Raw genomic sequence first — 17696 nt, 5'->3', positions numbered from 1 at the left:
TTGGTGTCTGGTGAGGGACTGCTTTGCTGTATCCTCACAAGGTAGAAGAGGCAAGGGAGCTCTCTGGGGTCTCTTTTTTAAGGGCACTAATGCCATTCATCAGGGTTCCACTCACATGATCTGTTCACCTCCCAAAGTCTGCCCTTCCTATTCTCTTCACCTTGGGGATTAGGTTTCAACACAGGAGTTGGGGGGATGCAAATATTCAGTCCATAGCATTTATCATAATGAATCTCTCTCTCTCCCCCTCAACCCCACAAGAATCCTGGGCAGGATGGAACTTGCCTGGCTAAGATGGCAGCTGAGAGGTCATGTGTCCTTTCCAGAGACTCCAGGGATGAGATGAGCCTCTGCCAAGGTCATGGGGAGAGTTATTGGCAGAACCGGGCTAGCATCTGGGTCTTCTGACTTGTGAGCAAGGCTCTGTCCTTCTCATTTAGAAGTCATTTCAAAAGACCGCATCTGAAATTGAGGGAGAGGCTTTAGAATTACCAGGTCTTCTGTTCTTAGAAAATGCTGGTGCTGTCCCATAGATAGCCCAGGGCAGGAGAGAAGACCAGAGAAGAGACAGTGCCCAAGCCCAGTGTGGTGGGCAGAGATGGAGGGCAGATAGAATAGACTTAGAAGTGTAGGATATACAGCCCTGGGGGCCCTGAGCTCGGCCTCAGCCGGCCGACTCAACTTGTCAGACTTACCACAGAAGCTCCTACCAAAGGGATTTCTAAAAAAGTAGAGGCTCTTCGCTCTTTTGAGTCTCCCATGGGTAGCAAAACCCCTTGAAAGGGGCCTTTATTGTGACTACAACCTTTCCTGAGCAGAATTAACCCAGAATTAAAGCTGCCACAGGAAAAGAGGTAGTTTTACAGATTCTTTCCATGGGTATTTATTGAAACTTTCTGTGTCAGGTAATGGGGAGAAGACAGCTGAGCTTCCTATCTTTGTGGGGCTGCCGCTTTGGTGGGGATAATACACTAGTAAACAAGACACTTCCTGAAGGTAAGTGCTATGAAGGACGCAAGTGGGGAGATGCCGTAGGGACTGTGGGTGGAAGTGGGGGCAGGAAGCCAACTTGGAGGGAGTTGTCAGGTAGGGCCCTTCCCAGGAGGAAGCACGTGTGTTGAGACCCAGCAGATAACTGGGAATCTTCCCAGATCTGGGGGCAGAGCCCTCAGACTGGACAAATAGCAAGTGCAGGGGCCCTGAGGTGGGCAGTTGAGCAACTTGTAGGAAGAGAAAGAAGACTGACGGGAACAGGGTTATTTATTTATTTATTTTTAAAGATTTTATTTATTTATTTGACAGAGAGAGAGAGACAGCGAGAGAGGGAACACAAGCAGGGGGAGTGGGAGAGGAAGAAGAAGCAGGTTTCCTGCTGAGCAGGGAGCCCGATGCGGGGCTCGATCCCAGGACCCTGGGATCATGACCTGAGCCGAAGGCAGGCGCCCAACGACTGAGCCTAGCCACCCAGGCGCCCGGGAACAGTGTTATTGAGGTTCAGCGTTGATGCTGTTTAGAGCAAAGAGAGAGACAGCCCACTGGGCTTGTTGGCCTTCCTCAAGACAGAACATCCACTTGGACTGGATTCTTCCTTTGTCTCTGTAAGTCATTACTGTTTTCCCCTCATCGACGCCTGTGTTTGCATGCCTGTGTGGGGCTGGTGCTCTCATGCAGACAGTAGCTCTTCTAGACCAGGGCTCCCTCCAATCTCTCAGTACCCTCAATCTGATGGCTTGTTTACATCTGATAGCTGTGTGTCCTCACTAGAGGCCATTAACATGGCATTTCTTGGATCTCATCAAGTAATAAATCATGTTATGTTTACCTTTTGTTACTAGGCGAAGTGCTAGGGTTTGCAAAAAAAAAAAAAGAAAACAAAACAAAAACCCCTGCCTGTGGTTACTTAATTGGAGAAAGCTGCTCTTGTTATGGACACTGAGCTAAACAGGCCATTAGCTCTGGGAGGAACAGCCCTGAGCAAGCCGTGCCTACTCATTTGCTGCTTGCTGATGGACACCAACTCCAGATCTCACCTGGGAAGAGACGGTGTCACTCTTCCATCCTGCCCATGGGCAGGGTTGATCCACGTGTGCCTGGCACTGAGGTCGGCTGCTGGAGTCTGGCGCTGCCCAGTGGCCCAGAGCTGACTGGGGAGAGCCCCTGCCATCCTGGGTCCTCTCTTCCCCTTCCTCTCAGGGCTGCCAATGGGACAGGGGGAGGATGTGCCATCAGGGGCTCAGAGGAGGCTCAGGCTGTTGGGGACCCCCCATGGCCCTCATTCTTGCCACCCTGGTGTCACTTGGATGCTGAGAATTCTGGGCTCCCTGCTGGATACAAGGCCTTTGATGCAGCCCCGAGTAGCACAGCACACAGGCCCATGTCTGCCTGTTTTCTGGGGACCATCTCCTCTCTGTCCTTTTTATTCTAATGAAACTTTTAATTTGGAGATCATTGTAGATTCACAGAGTTGTAAGAAATAATACCGAGAGATCCTGCATACCCTTTACCCAGCTTCTTCCAGTGGTAACATCTTGCAAAACTATAGTACAAGATCACAACGAGGATATTGACCTTGATAGTCAAAATACAGACATTTCCGGGACGCCTGGGTGGCTCAGTCAGTTAAGTGTCTGCCTTTGGCTCAGGTCATGATCCCAGGGTCCTGGGAACGAGTCCCTCATTGGGCTTCTTGCTCAGCGGGGAGCCTGCTTCTCCCTCTGCCCGCCCCTCCCCCTGCTTGTGCTCTCTATCTCTCTCTGACAAATAAATAAATAAAATCTTTAAAAAAAATACAGGCATTTCCATCACCCTAAAAGATCCCCCATGTTTCCCCTTTATAGTCATGCCCACTTCTTCTTGCCTCTACCCCTCCTTAACCATTTGCAACCACTAAACTGTTCTCCATTTCTATAATTTTGTCATTTTTGAGAATGTTCTAGAGAAGGAACCACAGAATTACAGAATGCAATTATAAAATGTAACCTTTGGGGATTGGCTTTTTACACTTAGCATAACTCCCTGGAGCATCATCCAGATTGCTGTGTGTGTCAGTGGTTCTTTCCTTTTTCCTGTTGAGTAGTGTTCTGAGGTATGGACATTCCGCGGTCTAACCTTTCACCCACTGAAGGACATCCATGTTGTTTCTAGTTTGGGGCTGCTGTGAATGTAACTGCTGTTTATACTCATGTGTGGATGACATAAGTCTTCATTTCTTCGGGATAAATGCCCAGGAGTGTCATTGCTGGCTTCTGTGGTAGTTGCATGTTTAGGTTTTGAGGAAAGTGTTTTCAGGAGGGAATGTTCAATGTTACCTTCTCACTATCAGTATATGCGTGATCCAGTTCCTGTGTATCTTCCCCAGCATTTGGTGTTGTCACTATTTTTTATTTTAGCTATTCTGACAGATGTATAGTGAGATCTCATTGTGATTGAGGTTACATTTCTGTAATGGCTAATAACATACGTCTTTTCATGTGCTTATTGGTCATCAGTAGATCCTATTTGGTGAAATGGCTTTTGTCTTTTGTCCATGTTCTAGTTGGACTCTCTGGTTTTTTTACTGTTTGGTTTTGCAAGTTATTTATGTGGTCTAGATACTAGTCCTCGGTCCTGTATGTGGTTTGCAAATACTTTCTCCCACTCTGTGACTTGTTTTTCATCCTCTCGTAGGGTCTTTTTCAGAGCAAAGTTTTTATTTTTAATGAAGCCCAATTTACCAGTTTTTCCTTTGAGGGATTGTGCTTTAGATCTTATATTTGAGAAATCCCTGAAGATTTTCTTCTATTTTTTTGTCGAAAAGTTTTATAGTTTTACATTTTAAATTTAAGTTTGTGATCCGTTCTGAGTTAATTTTCACATTAAGACATGAGACTCAGGTTGAGGATCATTTTTTTTGAGAGAGAGAGAGAGAGAGAGAATCCTAAGCAGGTTCTACATCCAGCAGGAGGCCGACACAGGGCTTGATCCCACGACCCTGAGATCATGACCTGAGCTGAAGTCAAGAGTTGGACGCCTAACCGACTGAGTCACCCAGGTGTCCCTGCTTTTAAACTTTTGTCAAAAGTCAGGCATATTTGTGTGAATCTTTTTCTGGGTATCTGAATGCGTCTCCAGCGATATCACACGATCTTGATTGCTGTAGGTACATAGTAAATCTTGAAATCAGGTAGAATGATTCTGTTTTATTCTTTTTCAAAAATTATTCTAGCTATTCTAGTTCCTTTGTCTTTCCATATACATGTTAGGATAATCTTACAAATCTACAAAATATCTTGCTGGGATTTTGATAGGAATTTGGGGTTCTATCTTTTTTATGTGACTTTTCTATAGTGTCTATAGTGTATTTTATATAGTATTTTTAATAGGGTGAAAATAATTAACAAAAAGAGAATTATGAACATCTGCAAATCTACCACTGTGTGTGTATATATATATATATATATATATATCCAGTATAGATTGTTTCATAACCAGCTTTTACTTAGTATATTAAGACTCTTTTTCCATGGCAACAAATACATTTCTATGTTACAATTTTTAATTGTTTCATAATATTTACTTGTGTGGGTACAGTATCATTTTTCTGACCAATCCCCCATTGTTGGATGTTTAGGGTTTTCCTTTAAAATATTTTTTTTGTTTATTTACTTTTCCTTGTTAGAAACAACACTGTGGTAAATATCTTAAAGCTACATCTCTGTAAATATCTTCAGTTATTTCCTCAGAAAAAGCTTCTGTGAGTAAAATAGCTGGTATCTTCTTGATTCTTCTGTTTTTCTCTTCGCAGATGGAGTTCCAGTTCTTTGAGCTGAAGCTCATGCTTGGTTATTAGCTCACAAAAGGACTGGGCATCAAACCACTTTCTACCTCTGGCTTGCCTAACATGTTGGCTTGGAATGCCCTCACCCCCACCTGGACCAAAACTGCACATGGGGGATCCAAGTTCTCCTCAGCTCTCTGTTTTTAACTGTCTTGGAGGCTCTCCCTGTAGTTCAGAGCTTTAAGTCCTATTTCTAACCCCAGATGTAAAACAGATGGGAAATGGATCCTGCGCCTTACTCTTAGAAGATTTCCCCTCACCCCTATGTTTGCCTAGTGATTCTCTGAAGGCTGTTCTTCCTTTCTGGAAAAAGGTACATGGGGACCCATGGGGCCTCTCCACCTCCACTGTCACTTAAAAGCCTCTCTCCCCGACCCTGAGTAGCGTGTGACTATTTTAAGAAACATTCTTTAAGGGCTTCAAAGAGTAATAGGATAGTCTTCCGGGATGATTATTAAAATTCTTGAATACATTTAAGGGATTTACATTTTCAAAGAGAGAATGTTTTCTGTTTGATGTTGAAAAAAGATGATTTTTTTTTCCATCCCTGTGAATTTAAATAATTTGCTTGACTTTCTAGTGGATAACCACAGTGCTCTTACGTTCTGGATGTGGCATTGGTTAGAATCCTCCATGATTGACTGCAGGGAGATTGTGTGTGTAAATGATTTTGAAATATGTTTTCAAACCAACGGCCATCTGTAAGTTGTCAGCTTAGAAAAAAATGGCATCTTCCTTGCATAGAGAAATTTCATTTCTTTGAGAGAAATAGTCTCTCTCTCTCTCTCTCTCTCTCACACACACACACACACACACACACACACACACACACACCAGAAATACCAGTTTTAAATGATCTTTAATGATGACCCAATGGTACCTTTCAGAAGAAATGGAATCAGTCTTCCCCCTTGTGGAATAACTAGGAAAGTGTCTCTTTTCCAGGCTAAAAGTTACACGTAAGAGTCTTGAGGGAACTGTAGGGTGTATGATGTTTTTCTGCCTCATTTAAAAGTAATTGTGAGTACATTTTATTTAAAATTTGTGTTAGGGGCGCCTGGGTGGCTCAGTCGTTAAGCGTCTGCCTTCGGCTCAGATCATGATCCCAGGGTCCTGGGATCGAGCCCCGCATCGGGCTCCCTGCTCCGCGGGAAGCCTGCTTCTCCCTCTCCCATTCCCCCTGCTTGTATTCCCTCTCTCACTGTGTCTCTCTCTAATAAATAAATAAAATCTTAAAAAAAAAAAAATTTGTGTTAAAGTCACAAAATGTCTCTGTAGTGCTGATTGGCTTTATGACTAGTATTTTAAAATGAGACACAGGAAAAAATAAGTACAAGGTGTAGTGTGAGACGTGGTTATTTTTATATATAATAGAATGTTTTCAGCTATATATATATTTAAAACTTTAGAGTTTCCTGTCCCACATCCCCAGAGTACTGGCAACTGCATCAGGTAAGTCAGTCTTAATGTCCCTGTCTGGATCTTGTTAGCTGGGAGGTTTGGGCAGGAGCTTTGGGGACTCACAGGAGAGGTGACAATAATGATCACTGTCATTTGGTAGCAGGTTATTCTATCTCAGTCATTCTTCTTAACCTTACTTTCTAAATTAATTCTCATAAGAAGCTTAGGCTGTTATTGTCCCCGATTTACAGCTGAGGCATTGGAGACTTGGGTTATATTCCCCAAAGCAATACTGCTCAGTGCCAGAGCTGGGATGTAAAAGCCTCTGTCTGCATGCACCCAGAGGGCGCAAGGCGAACTCCCTGCTGGGAACCAGCATAGCACCAGAGCAGCCCTGGGTGTTGGCGAAGTGGGAGGCCTGGTTCCTGCCCCCGGGAGATGGTGGCCCTTCTGTCTGTACCCCAGCCTGAGGGATGCGGGCAGAAGAGGTCTGAGCACCTCACGTCCCAAACAAACACATAAAACAAAGCAAAGTGAAAACACCCCCAACCCTTGGCTAGAGGAAGCAAAAGACTAAGTCTGAGGATGGAGAAGAGGATCTAGAATATCTAAAGTCCACCTCAGAGGACTTTATGGGCTACATTGTGTCCCCTAAAATTCATGTGTTGAAGGCCTCACCCCAGCACCTCCGAGTGTTAACACCATTTGGAGATCAGGTTTCTTTAAAGAGGTAATTAAGGTAAAATGAGGTCATTAGGATGGGTCCTATTCTCATACGACTGGTGTGCTTCTCAGAGGAGGAGTTGAGGACACAGCACACACACACGCACACACACACACACACACACGGAGACCATGTGCAGACTAGGGAGAAGGCCATCATCTATGTACAGGCCAACAAGAGAGGCCTCAGAAGAAACCAGCCTGCCGGCACCTTCATCTCAGACTTCCATCCTCCAGACCTGGGAGATCACTTTCAGTGTCTAAGCCCCCCAGTCTGGGGCACGGGGTTAGGGCAGCCTAGAAGTGAAGAGAGCATCTGTGGCCACCTGGGCCATGTCTTGGAGGAAGGGAGTGGGACTCCCCTGTGAAAGAGAGCACAGTGGGGGGATGCACCAGGGCTGCTAGGGGTGCCTGAGGGGAAACTCGCTTCTCATAGTAGAGAGGCAGCTGGATTGTAAAAGACCTGGGGCACCGGACCATACAGTTTGGATTTGCTTTCCTGAGCAAGAGGGAGCCACCAAAGGTTTTTGAAACCCTGGGGCCCTGGTCTTGTGTAGCAGCCATGAAGAGGTGGCTCTCTAAGAGTCACCGGAAGCTCCTGGCAGGTGAAGAGGAGCATCCACCCCACAGAAGGGCCTGAGGGACTGGCTTTAAACTGTATGTAAGGGGAAGGGCTAAGTCCAGCACACATTGTGGAATGAAGAAAGCACATGGTGACGTGTGATTCCTTTGATGTGAAATTAGTTAGCGTCATCCACACCTATGGACACACGTGGATGCAGGGGCCAGACCAGAAGGGGTGAAGTGTCGTGGATGTGGCCTGGAGTGCAGGCCTTCTCACGTCACCGGTGTGTTCTCCCCATATCTGATTACAGCTCTCAATCAATGTGTCAGCTGACTTGGTGTTTTATTGAAAAAAAAAAAATCTACTTTACTCTTGTCCCAGGCAGAAATATCTGAAAAATCGTGGCTTTGATGTCACAATATTATTTTTTCTAATTTACGGTAAATTAAATATATTTGCTGTTAAAATAAAAACTATTTATCTGTGTCACCTAAAATCATTTGCAATGGCAAAGTGATTAAATACTTCGGCCTCAGAGCCAAGCTGCCTAAATTTGAATTTCAGCTCTGCCCTTTACTACTGGCCTTTGATTACCCTCTTTAAACCTCATTTCTTTGTCTTTACATAAGGGTAATAATGGCACCTCCCTAATAGGATTATTAAGAGGACAGAATCAACGACCACTGATTAGCACAGTTCCTGGCGTAGAGTAACTACTGAAATAAATGCGACTGATTAAAAACTGGTTAGAGAGACTTCTGCTTCTAGTCCTGTTCATGTAGCTGGTACTGGATTTGTTCTCCCGCTGTGAACAACTAGAAAACTGGACAAAGTAGGAAGCTACTATTTTAAGACAGTGGAAAACAGGAACTGCGGGACAGGGATCTAGGAGAGAAACGGAACAAGTGAAATGAGCCCTAAAATCTCCCCAGCTTTCTGCAGGATTTAAAATGCAGCAGGGAAGGGACACTTGTACAGAGCACGATGACCTCTGGGAGTCAGGAAGGCAGAGATCGTGTTCAAGGAGGATGAGTAACTAGAACTTGCATGTGATTCTACTTACGAGAGTTTTGGGGGAAAGGGAAAACCACAGGGACGGAAAACAGATTGGTGGTTCCATGGGGGGTGAGCAGGGTTTTCAGCCACAGGGCACAGTGCGTGGTGCCCTTGAGGCGGCTTAGAGCAGCTCACGAGAGCCCGGGCTGCATATCTCTTCCCAGGGGCACATTTAAGTGGTGCCATGTCAGCAGTTTGAAACTGGCCAGGGCAGGAGTATTTACACCAGGGAAATTAGCAAACAATCAAGGCTTAGTTCTGTTGTGTCGTTTGTTTTTGAGAGCTGGTTTACCAGCACACCACTGGGCAAGGGGGAACTTGGGGAGATAATGGAACTGTCTATGTTGATTAAGGTGGTGGTTACTTGATGGGATGCATTAGTTAAAATTCATAGATCTGTATACTCAAAGGGGTAGATTTTACTAACTAAAAAAGAAACATGCAAAAAACTTGAAATTTAAAGTTAGATTTAACATACGTTTCTATGAAAATGTGGACATAGGATTTTAAATATTTGTTTTTTAAATGTTAAAGTATATTTTGAAAAAGGACAAAACCAGGGCACCTGGGTGGCTCAGTCAGTTAAGTGTCTGCCTTCAGCTCGGGTCATGATCCCAGGGCCCTGGGATAGAGCCCCGCATTAGGCTCCCTGCTCAGTGGGGAGTCTGCTTCTCGTTTTCCCTCTGCCCCTCCCCCTGCTCCTGCTCTCTCTCAAGAAAATAAAATCTTAAAAAAAAAAAAGGACAAAATTGGCCAACTACCCTACCTGATTTCAAGGCATATAGTAAATTTGCAGCTAAATAATGCATGCTCAAGGACAGAACAAAGCCAATACAGCATAGGCTTAGAGAACTAAACTTAGATTTGAATCGCTACATACGGAAGGCAAAACAGAGCACGTAGCTTGAACCTAATTCAGTTGATTGCCTGCTGAAACAAAAATATGGATTTCTCTGGAGGATTATATACAAGGCCCAAAGTCTACACAACATAACATTCACAATGTCTGGGACAATTCCATATAAAATTCCATATCCCACCATATAAAGAACCAGGAAAATGTGGCCAGTTCTTCAGGGAAAAGACAATGAATGCCAACCCTAAGGTGTCCCATGCATTGGAATTATCAAACAAAGACTTCAAAGAAGCTATTATAACTATGTTCCATTAGGTCAAGAAAAACACATTTGGAATGAATAAAAGGATAGAAGTTCTCAGCAGAGACATAGGACCTATAAAAAAGAGCCAGATGGAAATGTTAAGACTGAAAAATACAAAATCGGAAATTTAAAAATTTACTGATTTCAATAGCAGCTTGGTGATGATGAGAGGGGAAAAAAACTCTATAAACTTTAAGATAGATCAATGGAAATTACACACTCTGAAGAATAGAGAGAAAAGAAAATCAGAAAAGAGAAGAGCCCCAGGGATCTGTGGGAAAGATATTTAAATTTTTAAAAATTTGTTCAGTTTAATTTTTAAAGTTTAATTCTGTAGAGAAGGTATTGTGGAGGTGACATGGAGCAGGAAGGGGGCAATCCTGGGGGACTGGGCACAGGCAGGTCAGGAAGGGGAGGCAGATGGAGATCTGACCCCACCATGGGAGGTCCTGGAGCCACTGCAGGGAGGGGAGAGCCCAAGGATCCCCTACCCACTTCCCACTGTGTGACTTCAGGTGGGCAGCTGCGGCTTGGAGAGGGGCAGATGGTTGCTCAGGGTCACAAACATCGGGAAGGGGTAAGAGTCACAGAACGGAAAGCAAGAAGGGGCAGAAAGAACTCCCAGTTCATGAGAGTCACCAAGAACCCTCACTACCATTGCAGCTCGGTTCCAAAACCCAGCCCCCACCACATCCTAATAATGTTGTGGAGCAGCCCCCAGGTCAGTCCATGCCCCTCAGGGTGGGAAACCAGAAACAGGGGCTAGGTGGCCCCTCAAAGGTGTCACTGGAGTCCCAGAAGAAGAGGAAAAATCAACTGCAAAAAAAAATATTTGAAGAAATAAAGTCTTCCCAGATTTGGTGAAAGACATAAATTGACATATTCTGGAGGCTCTGCAAACCCCCAAAAGGATAAGGTCATTGGAAACGATGCTTAGACACATTATAAACAGCTAAAAATGAAAGATAAAGAAAAATATCATCAAAATAGCTAGGAAAAAACCACACACTACATAGAGTGGAATAATGATCATGGTACATCCATACAATGAAAAAGCACTTAGTCATAAAAAAGGAACAAACTATTGGTACATGCAAAAACATAGAGGAATCTCACAAGTATTATGCTGTGTAAAAGAAGACAAAGTATAGAGTGTTTAATTCTAGTTATGTAAAATTGTAGGAAATATAATCTATATTGACAGAGAACAAATCAGTGGTTGCCTGGAAAGGGAGGGACAGACTACAAAAGTGCATGAGGAAATTGTGGGGACTGATAGAAATGTTTGTTATCCTGATTGTGTACACTTTGGTTTCCCAAGTACGTACATTTGTGAAAACTGGTCAGATCGCATACTTTGAATATCTGCAGTTTGTTGTACTTTAATTAGAACAATAAAGTTGTTAAAATGGGCAAAAGATTAAAAAACTTAACAAACGAAGGTATATAAGTTGACAATATGCACAGGAAAAGATGCTCAACATCATTAGTCATCAATGCAAATTACAACCATAATAATATACCAGTACACACCCACTAGAATGGCAAAATTTTCAAGTGATGGCAAGAATGGGAAGCAACTAGATCTTTCATACATCAATTGCCACTGGGAATGTAAAATGGTGCAACTTTGCTTTGGAATCAGTTTGGCAGCGTTTTTTGTTTTGTTTTTTTAAATATTTTATTTACTTGAGACAGAGAGAGAGAGAGAGAGAGAAAGTACAAGCAGGGAGGAGGGTCAGAGGGAGAGGGAGAAGCAGACTCTCTGCAGAGCAGGGCTCCATCCCAGGACCCTGAGATCATGACCTGAGCCGAAGGCAGATGCTTAACTGACCGAGTCACCCAGGCACCCCAGTTTGGCAGTTTCTTAAGTATATATACACTTACTGTACTATCAAGCTACTCAAATCCTAGGTATCAACCTAAGAGAAACAAAAACTATGCCCACACAAAGTCTTATACGTTACTATTCGTAGCAGCTTTATTGATAATGGAAACACCTGGACTGTCTGTACACTGATGAGTGGATAAGCCAACCATGTTATATCATACAGTGGTGTCCTGCTCCTCAGTAGAAAGGCACAAACAGAACACCGACACATGGATGAGTCTTAAAAACAAAATGTTAAGTAAAAGAAGCCGCACACAAAAGTACAGATTGTGTGATTCCGTTCATTCTAGAATAGACAAAATGAACTTATGGCATCAAAACTCAGATCACTTGTTGCTTGGGACTGGGAGGCCAGGGTGGGGGACTACCTGAAGAGAGGCATTTCTGTATATTAATTTTGGGGTTGTTATGTGGATTTTTAGGTTGTAAGTAATACACATTATGATGTATGTAAACTAGACTTCAGTAAAGCTGATTATTAAAAATATGACTGTATAATGGGGACACCTGGGTGGCCTGAGTTGCCAAGCGTCTGACTCTTTTTTTTTTTAAGATTTTTTTTTTTTATTCATTTGAGACACAGAGATACAGAGAGAGAGAGAACATGAGCAGGGGGAGAAGCGGGGGGGGGAAGAAGCAGGCCCCCCACTGAGCAGGAGCCCGATGCGGGGCTTGATCCCAGGACCCTGGGATCATGACCTGAGCTGAAGGCAGACGCTTAACCATCTGAGCCACCCAGGCGCCCCCAAGCGTCTGACTCTTGGTTTCTGCTCGGGTTGTGGTTTCAGGGTCACAGAATTGAGCCCTGCCTCGGGCTCTATGCTTGGTTTGGAGTCTGCTTGGGAGTCTGTCTCCCTCTCCCGCTGCCCCTCCTCCTAATCGCTCTCTCTCTCTCTCTCTCTCCAATAAATAAATAAATTTTTAAAAATAGTAAAAATATGACTGTATAATGAATTACAATCATGATAAAACTAAAGAGCTCAAGACAATTTAGCACTGGTACCAAGAGAGACAAAGAGGAACAGAACCATAGATAATTTTGAGAAACTGACTTGCGTTTACAATAGTTAAGAATTTCGAATGTGGTTACTCTGGTATTTCAAATCAGGTTGGTGGAGGAATACATTATTCATAAATGATGTTGCATCAACATATATAACTCAAAATAGAAAATAGAATTAGAGCCTTATCTATTACCACTTACAAAAAATAGATTCCATGTGGATTAAAGAGTTACATCTATCAAACAAGAAAAGCAAGCTTTAATGGCCCAGGGTGGGGGTGAAGGGGATCCCGGCTGGGTCACCCTGTGCTTGGAGAAGCTTGAGGTCCTGGCGATAGCTGGGTCCCGTGGCCCTGTGCAGTGTGTCCGGGCTCCTGTCTCCAGCCCTAGGGCTAAGGACTACCTCTGAAAGGCCATCCGAGTGCTGAGCCTCAACTCCCCAGACGGTAACACGGCACCATAGTGGTACCATTCCTGACTCGAAGGGCTGTAGCGAGGGCTGCCTGAGGGGAACACCCAGCATGGTAGCTGGCAACAAATGCTGGTCTCTTCCCCTGGGGCAGGAGCATCGGCCTGGGACCCAAGCTGGGGATGGTGGCTCTGTGGGGGGAAAAGCAGGCGTTCGGCATGAGCACTTCTTCTGTCCTCTCACCTGGTGCTCACGAGTGACTGGGGAAGACCCACAGAGGAGAGGAGGCAGGAGCAGAGAGCCGAACGGGCTGAGGCATCCAGGGAAGGAGGGGTCCGGACAGCCCTCGGCAACAACATGGACCTTGGGGGGGCCCCTCCTCAGCTTCCACGGGCGGTGCTGGGGCACTCTCTGAGTCTCTGGGCACAAGTCCCCGAGCGAGCTCACTGGCCCTGAGAGCTGATCTGATTCCCGAAGCTGTCTGCCTCCCCTTTGTTTCCCCCGAGTCTCTGGGGAGAGCTGGATTAAGTGGAATTAGAGGCAGGTGAGGATCACAGGTGTTTGGCGCTGGGGCAGGAGTCTCCGTGGTAACGGAGCCATCTGGCTTTCTTGCCTGGCACCAGGCCTTGTGACTTCATGGTAGAATCTTCTCTGACAGGCAGAGGGGAATTTGCCAGGGTGAAGAGCAGGCCAGGAGGAAGGGACCTGCCAAGGGCAGCTTTGTCTTTCTCGCCAGAGTTTGAAGATTAGCCTTGATCATGTCACAACTTGGGGCCACTGCTGGCTCCAGGATGGATGCCACAGGCGGTGGCCGAGGGACAGCATACGTGGCGTTGGGCACGTGCCGCTTTGCCTAGCCCCTCTGGAGAGTAGGTGGGGGCACACCTGGCCTCCTTCAATCCAGAACCCACTGGTGAAGCAGAACCAGGGCCCAGGTGGGGAAGACTCAGGTGTGAGAGAGCCTCTGGGCCAGCACGGCGGGATGGCAGGAAGGGTAAGGCCTCGGGGAACCCAGCCCCTGCAGGGACAGTGCAGCCCTAGTGATGGGCTTCTCCCCATAAGCTGCTCAAGAGGTATTGCCAGGAGAGCCCTGCAAACCTTCATGCTTGTGGCAAATCCCCTCACCCATGCAACGGCCCTGTGACCCACCTGTATGTGGTGGTGTCCTGGGGCTGCCCGAACCAATCATCACCAACTGGGTGGCTTAACACAGCACAAATGCATTCTCGAACAGTTCTGAAGGCAGGTTCCTTCTTGCGGGCTCAAGGAGAATGTGTTCCCTGCCTCTCAGAGTTTCTGGCGGCTCCTTGCTCTCCCGGCTTGTGGCAGCACCACTCCAGTCTCTGCCCCAACGTCATATGATGCTCCCTCTGTGTCTGGGTCCAAATTTCTCCCATAAGGACCGCAGTTGTTGGGTTTAGGGCCACCCTAATCCGGTATGACCTCATCTTAACTTGATTGCATCTGCAAAGACTCTATTTCCAAATAAGGTTGCATTCCCAGGGACCCCGGGTACATATCTTGTGCCCCCACACGGTTCAGACCACAATACCACATAGGTCACAGCTTTGGAATAGGGTGGACTTGGCCTCAAACCCTGGCACCGCCTCTAGCCCGTCTTGTTTCCTAGGCCCAGCAAAGCTGGAACGGGGCTCCTGTGGATTGTCTGAGAGAGAGGACTGCAGAGGGCCCATGGGGTGTCTAGGGAGTGGTGGAAACTTAGCACAGGGGGCCCTGAGCTGGGCACCAGGACTCAGGGGAAGGGGGCCTGGTCCCTGCTCTTCTGGAGCTCTCAGTCTCTCGGGCCCTGGGCTCTCACCCAGGGTTAGGACTCCCAGTGGGGACTACGCTGGTGAAGCTGCACACAAGGAGTTAGAACCAACACGACCACATGACATGGGATCAGGGAGGGAAACTCAAGCCCAGAGGCCCCAGCAAGGATCAAGAAGGCTAGGGCCAGACCATAAGTCCTTCCTGTGGGACTCAGAGTCCACAGGGTACCCCCCAGACCTCACATGTACCCATGGGCTCTGGGTCTGATCCTGATTGGCAAAGGTGGACAGAGGTTACTGACAGGTGCTCTGGGCTTCTCTGTCCCCTCTGGGCCTGGGGAGTAATTCCTCATTCCCCTCCCCAACTTCCCCACAAGACATGTCTTCCCCTTCCTATTGACATGGAGTCTGGCAAGGACTTTGTTCCTGGCCAAACCCAGTGTAATATTCTCTTTCTTCCTCCTTCTCTCCCTCCCTCCCACCTTCCTTTCCTTTATTCCAATATTTGGTATCTGCCATGTGCCAGGGCTGTTCTAGGCCCGGAGGATGCAGAAGACAGATGGGCATTGCCTCAGTGGAATTTGTAACTAGTAAGATGAGAGATATTAATAAGTAACCATGCAGATGAATGTTTCATAGCAGAGGAGTGGGTGCTCTGAGTGAGGGGCATCAGGGTGGTGGGAGTCAACAACAGAGTGATGCGGCTAAGTCAGAGAAGTACAGAGAGTGGCCTGGAGCCAAGGGCTGAAGTTGTTAACCAGGGAAAAGGAGAAGGAAGAGATTCTAGGCAGGAGCATTAGCAAAGGCCCTGTGGCGGGAGGCTGCTTGGCGAGTGAGAAGGACCAAGAGGTCTGTGTGGCTGGACTGGACAGTGAAGGGAATTTGAGATGACCTGAGAGCAGATTAGCCCAGTCATTTGCTGGAAAAGTATCAGTTGCATGCCTGCCATGAGCCAGGAGCATCAGACAGACAGGACCACCACACACCAGAACAGGCAGAGCACAGAGCAAGAACATTCCAGTGTGGGAGATGTGAGGGGTGAAGTGATCAGGACTCAAGGCAGGGGTGGGGAGAGGCAGGGGTAGGGAAGGCTCCTCTGAACTGAGAGGCGAAAGGCCGATCTGGGCATAGGCTCTAAAGCTGGGCCAAGCTGGGTGTGACCGAGGAAGGGCAAGGAGACTGGTGTGTACAGAGTGGAGCGAGCAGGGGAGAGGGACGCAAGGCCGGCTGCAGATGCTGGTGGGGCCAGGTCCTCCAGGGCTCTTGGGCAACCTACTCACGGCTGGCCACCACCGCTGGGCTCTAACAAAGGAGAGCTGCACTCAGGTTTATGCTTTGGAAAGAAAGACCCCTCTGGCCTCCAGTGTCGGCAGGAACGGGGACGAAGCTCGGGGGCAGGGAAGCTGGGCTGCCATAACAGGTGGAAACCCTTTCTCTTCCCAGTCATCCCAGAAGAGCTGTGAGTCTGATCCCAGGGTCTCGGTCTCCCAGAGCCTCCTGGAGGACGGCCCAGAGCCCCTGTCCCAGCACCTCCAGGCCAGCAGCCTCGACCTCTCCCATGGGCCCCTGGTGGCCTCGGAGTACCTGCCCTTCTTCCGCACCTACGGGAAGCTCCTGGCTGTGGAGGAGCCAGCCCCACCGCGCGAGGTTGGCAGGGACCGAGGCAGAGACCAGAACATCAGAGAGGTGCCATTCCCTGAGGACCCAGAACCACCCAGCGGGTTCTTCCCTTACTACCGCTCCAAGGAGGAGAGTTTTCCCAGCCTGGTCCTTCCTGGCAGGTCATGTGGGGGCTCCCGAGACCCACGCACAAGGGAAGAGGCCCTGGCTGGCTGCTTCTGCAGCATGACCGTCAGCTGCGGGTGCTCTGTGAGTGGGGGGGTGGGGGGGCAAGAGGAGCAGCCCCAAGCCCCCTGGCATCCTTCAGACCTCTGTCCAGGGACCCTACCCAGCAAGCCAGGCCAGTACCCGTGCCGAGGTCCTGCAGTTGCCAGCGCCAGGCCAGTCCCGGATTTCCGGCCGAACCTGCGAGCCTGGCTCACCATCATCTTGTCTCCTTCCCATACAGGCAGTCTCGGCAAGCCCGGGCACCATCCCCGGGTCCTTACATTCTCCGCCCTGCTGCCCCATCCTGCTGGTCTCGGCAGGCCACTCCCATGACAGCAGGCTGACTGTCCCTCTCTCCAGGGATGCTGCCTTCAGGGGCCACGGCCTTTGTGCCTCGGGACCCGTGCCGCGCTACAGAACCCCTGGGGAGGAGCTGTACACCAGCCCTGGGCCTCCTTCCTCCCCGTCAGGGGGCCGGGAGCCCACGGGGAGCTGCCCAGGCCTGGTGCAGCCACAGTGTGAGCGAGCGGAGCTGGTAGCAGCAGGAGAATGGGCCCCAGTACCTGCTCATCAGCAAGAGGTGAAGGTGGCTGGGGGTGAGGCTCCCAAACTGGCCTGGGACCCTCTGCCTCAGTGCCTATGACCTGCAGAGTGGGCAGGAGGATCCCGAAGGCTGGCAGGCCCTTCCATCCCCTCTCAGTCTACTTCGGCGGGGGGCAAACACGGGGACCCTGTGCCCTGCTGATGTGCAGCTCCACGCCAGGGTCCCGACTCGGCAGGCCTGGGGGCTGCCTTCTCTTCGGGGAATGGAGGGGAGATGCTCAGCCTTGCCCCACGACCCCACAGCCTCAGGAAGTGACCCCACAGCCCTGGGGGCTCCCTTGGCCCTCCTAGCCAGAAAAACTGCCTGATGACAAATGGAGAGCATCAGCCCCAAAAGGGGCTCCACAGAGGGGATGTCAGCCTGGCCCAGCACTCAGACCTCCCCACGGTCCTGGTTCTGCTCTAGCCTGCCCCAAGCTCAGAGGGAGGGAGCAGGGTCCACGGAACAACCGAGGGATACAGACCAGAGA

At 48.1% G+C, this 17696-nt stretch overlaps 1 protein-coding gene across 1 annotated transcript; it reads left to right on the top strand.

Annotated features, from left to right (window-relative positions):
- Nucleotides 1-14006: 14006 nt before the first annotated feature.
- LOC116645096 lies at nt 14007-17162 on the top strand. The gene is given in 5 exon segments (XM_032425073.1): nt 14007-14018; nt 16240-16443; nt 16483-16665; nt 16865-17101; nt 17103-17162. Coding segments are annotated over 5 exon segments (696 nt in total).
- The last annotated feature ends 534 nt before the right edge of the window (nt 17163-17696 follow it).

Source organism: Phoca vitulina, unplaced genomic scaffold, assembly GCF_004348235.1.
Source record: "Phoca vitulina isolate PV1807 unplaced genomic scaffold, GSC_HSeal_1.0 scaffold32, whole genome shotgun sequence".
NCBI classification, from domain to species: domain Eukaryota; kingdom Metazoa; phylum Chordata; class Mammalia; order Carnivora; family Phocidae; genus Phoca; species Phoca vitulina.
This window is presented reverse-complemented; position numbering and strand designations above follow the sequence as displayed.